General features: G+C 38.7%; 1 protein-coding gene across 1 annotated transcript in view; it reads left to right on the forward strand.

The window, feature by feature from the left end:
- The first annotated feature begins 3,398 nt into the window (after positions 1-3,398).
- The window catches only part of rsrc1 (arginine/serine-rich coiled-coil 1), a 135,951-nt gene continuing 127,016 nt past the window's right edge, over positions 3,399-12,333 (forward strand). Inside the window, exons 1-3 of the mRNA XM_046877131.1 lie at positions 3,399-3,580; positions 5,807-5,813; positions 6,239-6,382. Coding sequence (XP_046733087.1) covers positions 3,399-3,580; positions 5,807-5,813; positions 6,239-6,382 — 333 coding nt within the window. The remainder of the gene's footprint in view (positions 3,581-5,806; positions 5,814-6,238; positions 6,383-12,333) is intronic.

Consider the following 12,333-nt stretch of genomic DNA (forward strand, 5'->3'; position numbering starts at 1 on the left):
TCATATTGGCTTTGAAGAAACTAATAAACAAACAAATGGTTCAACCATAAAATGAACCCCTGACTGATGTAAACATTGAATACCCTGTTAAATTGGCATGTGCCAGGCAGAGGGATACACAAGGCAGCAATGGTCGGTTTTTGAAGTTGAAGTGTTGAAAGTAGGAAAAATGGGCAAGTGTAAGGCTGTGATTTCACACCTTAGTCCTTCAGTGGTGTCCTACCTGAATCAATTCATCTCTTAATACCGTTATAAGACCACCACAGCTATAAACACTATCAATATTATACAGAAACGCAGTTTAAAAGAAGGCTGAATCACAGACAGGTTGCTCATACAGCGAGAATAAACGTCTTGAAGCAAGAAACCCATTGAACACTTTTCTCCTTTCACGTCGACTGCATACGTCATCTCTAGCAGAAGCATCAGTATTGACCTCATAAAATGACAAAAAAACAGTTCAGCTTGGGTGCATTTTTGTAACACCTTTTGAGTTCTCCAACCACAGCCACCCTGTGCAGTATGATTTTCCTGGTGATTTGATATTTAGGAAAATTGCTGGGTTTTTTTGGTCCAAATTCTACAGAAAATAAAATTAAAAAGCAAAAATGGTTCTTGAAAAAGCGTAATTAAAAAAGAAAAAAAAAAGACAAAGTTTGTCCTGACTTTTACTTGAAAAGTTTTTTATTTTTATTTTTTTATTTTTACCAAATCAACTTATTTTTCTCTGTGCAGTCTGCTACGGATGCGAGCTTCGAGTGCGCTCTCTGACCATATAATCAAAGGACGTAAAAATTATTATTGTACGGCTCCTAGATGGCCTTGGTGTCGCCGACAACGAAATCTGACGGGTCAAATAAATTCCGGTGCAATTTTCGGTGCATTGTTCATTTTGACCCTGGAGACACGTGATGGTTGGAATACGTTTGGATAGAAGCTTTGAAATGAAAAGAGTATACTATCAGGAGTCATTTTATATCAAGTCAAGACGCTTTTATTGTCATTTGAACCATATGTAGCTGACGCAGTCCACAGTGAAATGAGAGAATGTTCCTCCAGAACCCTGCAACCCTTTAATACAGAATCGTAGCAAAAGTAAGGGGAGGGAGGAAAAGGGAGCATCCGAACATCCCAGTTCACCAAAACACTCAATATCCATGATCCCTCCAGATCTGCTCGTAACCTGCTTTCTTCATGTGCGTTTGCATCACCTACAGAGAAATGCGATGGCATTAGGACTGTGTTACTCTGAGCAATGTTCTTCTGGGAAACCCTGCGTCATGGTAATTAAAAGGATGCTACTTTGACACGTACAATCTTTCTCAACATTGTTGCAGACCAAGTACACCCCCCATGCTAACAGTATATTGCACTGGCAGTGGTGTTTTCAGCAGGATGATGTGTCCAGCTGCATCGCAGAAAGTTGTTTGGGAAACGGCTGAGGATAAGGACGAAGAGTTATGCTGAGTTTTCTCCTTTATTGAGCACCTATCGTCCCGAAATACATTCTTTTCATTGTGGAAAGACGCTTTTCTTGTTTTAAACTGTCTTTTAATAAGACTATTTAGTGTTACATGGAATTTCAGCCCCTGTGACGGAAAATATTGAACTTTTAACCACACAAAAAACACATACGTATAAACTTAGATATAGTCAGTATAACACTTCTAAATGAATGCTGTTCGAGAGAAAGAATCATCAACAGGGTTGTATAATGTGATCTTTTCCTGACATTCTGTTGTGATTAAACCCTTTTAGACTCTACCGTAACACATTTGTCACCTATTACAGCATCTTATTTATTCAAGAATGACTTATCAGCCGTTTATCGCTGAATGTTGTGAAATGTCTGTGAAAGTCTTTGGTGCCTGTCACTTGCTGTGTTTAAAGTTATTCCATCACCAGGCTGTTATTTATTTATTTATTTTTTTCCGCATTTAATAAGATAAATAAACTGCACAAATAATCTACAAAGCATTTTGGTGTGAAATCATTCTTTTATCATAAAGTTTGAAGGTAGAGCTTCAAACAGGATCGTTTCTAAGCCCTGCAGACTGTCCGCATTCTTTATAAGCTTTATAGATTTGGTTACCATTGACTTGTTGGTATGAAAACTGCCATTGGAACTGCTGTTATCAAATTTTATTTTAGTGTACTTTTTGATTGTTCTGACTAAATAGCAATGTGTCGTACATACCCTTATCCAGAGCCACTGACTGTCGAGGGCTGTGAGCTGTCGAGGGTTAAGGGTCCTTGTTTGCATCAATGTCATTGCATCTTTTGTATTAGTTTGCATCCATGTCAACTTATGACCAAACAAAATGTTTATATTTGTTTGTATACGATGCAGTTTGTATAAATCTCCCCAAATCTCTGATTAATTCCGGTAAATTTCCGTACATTCTCCAGATGAAGTTCCCATGGAAAGTTTCTGGAAATTTACCGCCCCTTTTCAACCGTATATGAACCTGACCACAACATAGCTCTTAGTAAAGAATGAACGAACATGCACAGATTCATAGCTCCACTTCTTATAGGAAAACATGTACTGTTCATCTAAAATGCTTCATATGGAACTTAGATGAGCATTAGCGGTGTAACGGTACACAAAAATTAACGGTTTGGGGAAAGAAATGCAAAACAAAATGATGTTTTTTTTTATTAAAGCCTGCTCGGTTAAATAATATCTAAAATAATATTTTATAAAAAGTAAAATATTATAAATCAAATTAATGCAACACACTATTTTGTTTTGTATAAACTGAGTAATGAATTAAATTGGCACAAATCAAATTGATTCAATAAAATTTAATAAATGGAAAATTAGAAATATATTACATTTGTTAGACCCCATTTGGGTAATAAATGTTTGTGTGTGTGTGTGTGTGTGTGTGTGTGTGTGTGTGTTTTACATTTAATATTTAATTTTCTAAAGATATGGTCTACTTAACTGTTCTGCTTATTTCAGACTTTATCTAATGTCTAACAAGCTTTTCTCCTTTTAAAAGAAATTCTTAAAACTGGACATAAAACGATAAAGAGTCACTTCCGTGTTAGCGGCTAACGCTAGAGCTATGGATTCTTTATCTTTATCATGCATGCGCAAAATAAATCTTATTTCTGGTACGGAGTGAGTAGCCAACTCTAGTTTCTTTTTTTTATACCTGTGGCATTGTAGTGTTTTCAAGTTTAATAATAATAATAATAATAAAAAAACTTAAAAATTTCCTGCGGAAACTCAGAATTTAACTACGTTACGCATGTTAAAAGGATTGCATTCGGTACACGCGCGTATCGAACCGAAAGCCCTGTACCGGAAAAATCCGGTACGAAAAATACGCCCCTAATGAGCATTACATCTTTTTTTTTTCCTGTTTTGACCAAGGCACTGAGCGGACATGGGCCGCCACTTGTCCGACAGCGAGGACGACAGCCGCAGTCGGCGCAAAAAGAAGCACAGACACCGCTCCTCTTCCTCGTCTTCCTCATCCAGCTCATCGGGAAGCCGTGTGACCAGCCGCAGTAAACACTCGAGCAGACGAAGCCGCTCGCGCTCCAAAGACAGAGGCCGAGACAAGAAGTAGGCTTAAAAAAAAAAATAGTACAATACGTGTACAGGTTTTTAATACCGTAGGTTCACAACAGGACACCACAAGAATCAAATCTGATTTTCACACGTTTGTTCTCTATGGTTGTTTTTTTGCTCTCAGTACTACTTTGATCTCTATACATTATCTTCCATTGGCAGTCTCATTCCATCCCGCCACATATCCCCCATCCTAAGTCTAAAATAGATGCGTGGAATAATAAATACCAGAACAGCAGGAGCGTTATACGTTCACCAGTACTCAGTTATAAAGTAGGCTTAAAATTCAGCACATCTTATGTGTGGTTGTAATAAACATTTCAGGGTAAACAAACCGACACTTTATCCTGTGAGGAAGTCGGAGGAGCTATAGGGCTTTAAATGCAAACAGGCTGTGTTTACATTAGCTGTAGGATATTAGCAGGGGGAAAATGCCCACTGGCTTAACTCAGCTGCAGGTTGGATTAGAACGATTTCAGCGAATCGTTAAGGTTTGCTGCTTGGGAGCGCTACGGTTTTCCGGGACAAGTTTTAATGGTTAAAGCAAACCTGATCCAAAGCGAGATTTCACTTGACGTGTTTCAACAAATCATGAGAGGTGATTGTCAGCTCAGGAAAATATAAATGGTAGTCACCGAGACGTACATTTAGATTTGCTGTTTGCCAAAATTAATAGCATGAAATCTGTACATTATTTGCATATAAACGATAATTATCCGCAAATTGGATGGAAATATAATCAATGCTTTCAGTATTCGAGGGCTAACACTTCCAGTGCTAAGTAGCGTCCAATCAAAACGGGGAAACACGGCATGCAAAATCATATACGTCTGAATCATTAATCATCTTCAGAGAAAATACTACGATTTCAGGATCTGAACTTGATCTGATCTGATCATTCAAAGCTTAGACACATCGCAACAATAACTGCCAGGTATCCGAGCGTCCCCATCGCACCAGTCTTCGTCTTCAGGAGAACCCCATATCAAATGAAACAACTGTAATAGGAAAATGAAAAGACCAGCCGCGTGTCATGTGACCCCATTCGCTCCCCACAGACGCATTCATACGCTTTCACCGTTTGAGGGAGTCTCTTAGTGCCGTCTGTCGCACTTCAATTATTCATGCCATTTGGTCAGTGTGCATTATACGTGATGGGAAACAGTTGCTGTCTGAGAAACAAATAGTCGGTTTGGAGAGGACAGAAGGGATTTGGCTTGATAACGTGAGGGAGGGAAGTGGACTGGATAGAGTTCGGGTTGTCTGGTGTAGACGTCATGCTCGGTTTTTACACACAAATTAACACGTCCCTGTTCACGTTTATATCAAAACACACATTTGCTCAAAGGATTGTGTTCATTTGTATGTAAATGTGTTTGGAATGATAAATTCCCCCATTCAGTTTAAATTTTACTCTAAATTGCCAAAAGTTTGCAGACACCTCGTCATAAGCGTTTTAAACATCGCATTCCACGTCTAGTCCCAATTTTCAGGGAAGATGTTCTGTTATATTTTTGGATTGCGCTTGTGGACATTCGTGTTCATCAGCCGCAAGGGTGTATATAAAGGCAGGTACTGATGATGGTGAGGTGAGGAGGCCTAAGGTGCAGTCAGTCAACACATTCATTCCAAAGGTGTTCAGTAGGGCTGAGGTCAAAGCTCAGTAACAGGCCACTCAAGATCTTCCTCTCCAAACCATGCAACGCATGTCATCATAGAGCTGGCTTTGGCACAGGGGCATCGCCATGCTCGAACAGGTTTGGGTTTCCAAGTCAAGTGAATGCGGAATTGTATTGTACTGCATCCAAAGAAGTCCTAGGCAGTTGTGTGCCTCTAGTTTGGTGGTAACTGTTTGGAAAAGAACCACATATGGCAGGAAAGATCATGTGTCCCAATACTTTTGTTCATATAGTGTAGCTTTAAACAGGTGCAAGCCACTGGGAAATGAAATAGTTTTAATAGTAAATATTACTGAATCTTAATCATGAGTGACTTTCTCTCTCACACACACACACACTAGACTTCAGTGCAGTATCTGAGCACAGTTTCACAGTTTGTATTTCTAGTCGAAATGAAATGCAGCACCCCAGTCTGGAAGCCTGGCTGTTTCTGTCACTTGTTAAGAGATGCTGTATGAGTGCAGAACCTTGCTGGATGAGGTAGTAAGTTTAATTAGGCAAATATAGAATGAAATAAAAATTTAAGAGCTTTTCTGTTCAGGCTGCAGGTAGACTGAAAGAATCCGCAGCAGACAGTGATGGGGGAAGTTGGAAGAAACTGAAAGAGTAAAGTGGGCGAGTTCATTAGTTGAAATAATGGAGAATAATGGAGTCACGTGTGCACTTGTGGGAGGGTGAGTAGCTCGTCTATAGGAGTGATGTCAGCTTTTCTAAACACAGCACGGTGAGTCATTCCACTTGATGGGCTCCGATTATCTGCTTTGGCCATTATCATTAAGAGTTTTGCGCGTTAACTCGAAACTACGACTCCATAAAACACGTTATTGACTTTACACAACTATTCTAAATATTCCTTACAGCAGCACATTAGGGACTGTATGCAGGTCAAGGCTTAGAAATCAATGGACAGTTATATTTAGTAGTAAAAAAAAAAAAAAAAAAAAGCTGTGTGTGTGTTTTGATGCCACTCCAGGCGCAGGCATCGCTCCAGCAGCAGCTCCTCGAGAGGCTCCAGCCACAGAAAGAGAAGCCACAGTACCGAAAGGAGGCGGAGCCGAAGCGCAGACAGGGGGCGGGGCCACAGATCACGCCGTTCTCACTCCCGGATTCGCAGGAGGTAAGTGGAAATGTTTAAAATATGCACCCAGCATATCCGCCCACTTTAATAGGAACGACTTTTCTGATTGAGTTAAGCACTGAGCTAGATGCTTTTTTAAAAAGTATTTTTTTGTCATCTTTCATGCAATCATTTGGCAAGATGTGCACAAAGTTTAATAGTGAAGACTGCTTTTCAGTAGGAAACAACTGAGTGGGGAAAAAACACCACTTCTGACTGTTAAAAAAAAAGATTAGACACTGGAGACTCCTTCCATAAATTTTTCATTCTTCTTGAAATGCTGAATAAATCTATTCCTTAAAAACTTCACCATATTAGCATTTATATATGATTTTTTTTTTCTTTGTGTTTTTGAAATGTGGTAGTTATTACTATATGAATAATAGCATATTAATCAGCACCCTATCCAGTCAGAAAAAAATACAAATAAATCTGACTCGTTGTGGTGTAAATAAATTATTACAAATATCAAAAAATCTGTAACGATAACATTATTAACAAACAAAAGAACACGTTCTAACCTTTCAGCATACAAGCACAAAAAATCTGCAATGTTCTCTGCAGTGTTTACCCGTCTCTCATTTTCCGTGATGGTAGGAGATGGCAAGAAATGTTTGTGTTAGGCCAAAATGAGTTTTATTTCAGTGAAACGAAAAAAAACAAACAAAAACAAACAACATAGAAGAGCTGTGTTTATAATTTAAAAAGAATAACAAGCAAAAAAAAAAAAAAAAAAAAGGAAGCCAGGCTGCACCCCATGTAAACGCCGACTTCCCCCTCAAGTCTCCCCCGTTTATACTTGCGCAGAGTGACGGCTCAACTAATTAGCTCGTGACAGCCTGCCATTAAAGACCTTCTGTTTTGTGAGCCACTTGCTTTTTCTCGCCAGCTGCCGGTCCTCGGCGCACGCTCTCGCTCCCGATAAATGCGGCAGCTATTAGTGTACATTCTGATAATTTCATTAATTAAGCACAGGCCCGAGCACCCTCGGGTCAAAGCGCTTTTGCCTGTCCCTGGGCCCTTTAGAGTGAAGAAGACAAAGGAGGCACTTAGACTGATTAATTAATGCAATTAAAACAATTATCTATTCACTGTTTATTGAAACGGTCACATTCCAGTTCATGTACACACACACACACGTGCGCACACACTTGTGCAGCAAGAGAGGCTGTATTGTGGTGTTAGAAAGAAAACGATTTCATTCAAAAGTTTTTGGAGATAATAGTGTAGCTTTTGCACGTTCAGAGGAGACATTCGTGTCACGCCGAAAAACAAGGATATAATCACGAGCAGGTGCACAGTGTAGCACTTACATTTGAAGTAGTTGATCAAAACTAAGCGGATGGATCAAAATACGCTCCTGCACAATCACGTAGCCACGGCTTTTCAGCCAAGACGTGATGTTTCAAGTTTTGCTTGCTTAGTTTTACAAGGCTAATGTAGCGATCAACTAACGCAAGAGAAAATTTGGAACCTTCCAGCATTTGGAGAAATGTACATGGCAGCTAAGAGCTTAACATTTTATTTAGCATAATAAAGTATAACTATATTATAGGACCAGCGCTTCAAACCTCAGCTTTCAGTAGAACAGTACCAGAGTGTTGAAAAGTAACTGCATGATTCAGATTTTTCTCGATTGGCATTAAAAGTTGTGCAGGGTCCTAAACATAGTCAGAGGATAGTCATATAGAGTATTTCTAGAAGGCATTTCGGTTGATGTAGCCATCTATTGCTTGTTGATAGAAATACATTTACTGTTTGGACACACAAAAACTTCAAAGCTGCTTTCCTCCCCCCCCCCGTAAACCAGCCATCAGGCCAAATACAAGTAAAATATGCTTAGTGGAAAAAGCCTGTTCACTAATGGCGGAGGGACACGGAAGGCACATTTGAGATTATGTTTACATTTGCGATTACGAAACTACGACACACATACTCTATTGCTTTAATTATGTATTGCCCTGTCCAGAATTCCATTCCCAAACCATGAGCATGTTTCATAACCCTGAACCATTTACAATTATTATTTCCTCCATTCTTCTGGGTCCCTGGTGGTCTAGTGATTAGGATGCGGCGCTCTCACCGCTGCGGCCCGGGTTCGATCCCCGGTCAGGGAACCAACCCCAGCCACTCTTAGTTCCGGTCCCAAGCCCAAACATGCGGATGATCCGCTGTGGCGACCCCTAATGGGAGAAGCCGAAAGAAAGAAAGTTATTTCCTCCATTCGTCTGAAAAGGCTTTCCACTAGATTTTGGAGCATGGGTGCGTAGAGTTAAAGTTGGTGTTCATACCAAAGGTGTCTAGCAGGGTTGTGGTCTATTGTTTGTCCATTAAACTTTTCATCCCAGAACAGGTTCAGGGCTTTTTTGTGATGAATTGTCCCATAAGCATTTAGAGAATTAAATACATTATGAATATACATTTAAAAGAGGCCGGGGTGGGGGGTGTGTGTGTGGGGGGGGGGGGTAGTATGAGATATGAGACGTTAGGAAGATATTGAGATATGAGACATTAGGAAGAAATCTTGAGAGGAACCAGAATGAGTAGGAACCTCATCTGCACACACCAGAATTCACATTTGTTTACATCAATCATTGTTAAGGTTATCAGTTCACTGATAGACACTTGAGTGCAAACTCTTCAGGGCCATTTTAGTCTTAGGTTATTGTAACATCTTTTATATGTTAATTACAGCCCAAATACTTCTTTATGGTTCTTAAGTTTAACCTTCCACAGTAACTTCACATATCTTTAGGCTTTTCTTTATAAGGAAATATTTAGGTTTCTGCATGCAAGAACAAAATATGGCTATTATGCACAGTATAGCTTGGACATGGAACAGATGTTAGACCAGATATGGCCATATGTTAATTTGCAAAATGATCATTTATGATAGTCAGCTGGTTGCTTAAAAAGCCACCGATTTTGTAGTGTGCAGTTAAATATCAGTTCAACCAGGACACCATTCATGCTGTCGCTTTTTCCGGTATACATTTAATTTTTTTTTTCTTTGTGCCTACAAAGAAAAATATCACTCACCAAATGGGTCTCAGTGATGAGTTTCACATTTAAAGATTGGCAGAAAATAGGAAGGAAATAGACAGAAAAGTGGCTACAATTTAAATACATTAAAATACAAGATGAAGATCTGGTGCTTGTAATCGTAAGTTTAGGATGTCCTTTTATTTTTACATTTACATTTAGTCCTCCACTCTTCTGATAAGATGTTTTGACTAGATTTTTGGAGTGTGCTTGTGGAGATTTATGCTCAATTAGCCACAAGGGTGTTGGTGAAATCAGGTACCTGAGGTGCAGTCAGTGTTCTAATTCATTTTAAAGGTGTTTAATAGGGTTGAGGTCAGACCTCTATTGCAAGCCACTCAAGATCTTCCAGTCCAATGTAGGTTATATCTTCATGGTGCTATATATATATATATATATATATATATATATATATATATATATATATATATATATATATATATATATATATAAAATTTTATCTGGAATATGGTATTATAAAATTAAACTTGATATAAAAGACAAAGAAAACTGCTCTCATACTTTAAACCCACAGCACATATTTATATAGGATTCAGAATCCGACATTTCAGAACTATTTTTGGATTTTAGTTTAAGTGTGGACTATAGTAGATGTTCGGAAGGCCTGATTGGATGTTTGTGAGCTAAGCTAAGTGGAACAGGTTGCCCTGGTCCAGGCAGCTATCAGTCACTGTCACGTTAAAACAGTTTGGGTCGACTTATGGAGTTGGGGATTTAGCACCCTGATAAATCTGGGGCGGATTGAGTGGACGGCTCACTATGATTGATATACTGACAGGATATCAGCAAGCACCATGTGAGATCAAAAATATGAACAGAAGAGTTGGGGAGGGGGAAAAAAAAAACCCCTACCCGTGGAGTGCATATTATTCAGTCGAATAAGAATCATAACTGCAGCGTGAAGATATTGCTGGTGAGAAGATTATGGCAGTTTTGGGAGCAAATATTGCTTTCCCTTTATGTCTAAATAATAAATAAATAAATACCCCCAAAAAAAAAAAACAAAAAAAAAAACAACAACAAATAAATAAATAAATAAAAAAATTTGAATAATGGTCTATTATGGGCTCTATTTTTTTTTTTTCTTTTTTCTGTTCATATCGGAAAATGAGATGAACAGAAGGGACGCCCGTAGAGACTTGCAGTCTTTTCCTCGCTGACACGCATGACAGACGAGAGTAGCTCGAGTAGCTGATAACCCATTAGACATTAATGTTTATTCCCTTTGATCAAACCAGGCAGATCATGCGGCGTGGATGCGGCTGCAAAAAAGCAATTGCTCAATATGTCTGTGTGCAGAGGGTCTGCAACCTCTTTATCATAGCAAATACAGATAAATTTTATCCAATCACGCTTCATACGCTTACGTTTTAAGGGAAAAAAGAGCGGATATTAAGAAAAGATTTCTTGCCTGTCACCACGCTCAGGTTGCTTTCAGATTGAAACTTTCTAGCTTGAGAAGCGATTAGATTTCTCTTCTTTTTTTTTTCTTTCTTTTTTTTTAAGAGCAGTTATCCGTTCCAGCCGTCACTCTTTAACAATTAGGTGCACCGAGGTTAAGGGGTTAAGAGGCCCTAGTGTTGCTTGACCTCAAATACCAAACAACATTCTGCTTAAAAGACAGCACTGTGCAAGTGATCAATATTTCATTACTTGCTCTGCTTGGTGGATTAGAGCAACGGGAGGCGACATGCTTCCTGCTTGAGGTTGCGAGGCCCGAGTGCGAGCAGGTTGCTTGTGCTTTAGTAGGACAGGATTAAGGACCCTGAAGGTGTCAGTGAAAGCTTTACCTCTTTACAGTGCAACAAAAAGTACCACGTACCATGTGACGTTCCCTGTTGCTCGTTCTTCAGGGTGGAGGAGGAGGAAACTGAAACACTGATTGACATAGTAGTTCATGCAGTTGCCATCTTTTTGTGATCTGAGACCTCACTTATGGGTTTGGTTCATGACATGGTAATTACAAATAGAAAAAGATTTTTTTAAATTTATTTAATTAAATATATGTATAATTAAATATATGTATGTGTATATATATATATATATATATATATATATATATATATATATATATATATAAAATAAATAATTTAATAAATTAATAAACTAGTCGGATGCCCAGCCCTAGATATGCCCTCTTAAGTGTAATTATTTATTTAAAGTGAAAACATTTATTTATTTATTTTTTTTTACATAAAAAGACCATTTTAAAGTCGCATTATTTGTATGTAATATATTCATGAACTAGGAAAGTGGTAGCTCAGTGCTTAAGGCTTGGGGGGTTACTGATCTGAGGGTCGGAGTTCAAGCCCATGTATCGCCAAGCTGCCGCTCTTGGGCCCCTGAGCAAGGCCCTTAGCTCTCAGTGCTCCAGGGTGCTGTACCACTGCTGACCTGCTCTCTGACCCCAGGTTCCTTACATCGCTGGGATGTGCGAGGAAAGCGTTTCACTGTGCTGTAAATTACATGTGACAAGTAAAAAGAAAGACACCTTTCGTCTTCTTTCTTAAAAAAAAAAGGTGGAAATGCAAATGTTACACAGGTTTCCTTCAGGACAAATATCGTTTCTCTCTGACTTTTTGCAACGCTGTATGCCTTAGGCTAACGTGTCGGCCGACATAGAACATTGTTCATAGGTCTCCGAGGTGACATCAAGTCAAAGCTGCTGGTGTAAATATCACTTTCTCAGTAGGAGCTCAATCTGGAAAATAAACGTCCCCTAAAACCTCCGCCTGTAAATAGGTTTTTAATTCATGTCACTATAATTATTAGATATTAATAATATATAATGACAGATTTATACCACGTCATTGTTTAAATCTTCATATTGATTGGTCAGAATATTTCAAGTTTATTAACTTTAATATTAATACACTCATTCTCATATA

The sequence above is a fragment of the Silurus meridionalis genome, chromosome 20, assembly GCF_014805685.1.
Source record: "Silurus meridionalis isolate SWU-2019-XX chromosome 20, ASM1480568v1, whole genome shotgun sequence".
Taxonomy (NCBI): domain Eukaryota; kingdom Metazoa; phylum Chordata; class Actinopteri; order Siluriformes; family Siluridae; genus Silurus; species Silurus meridionalis.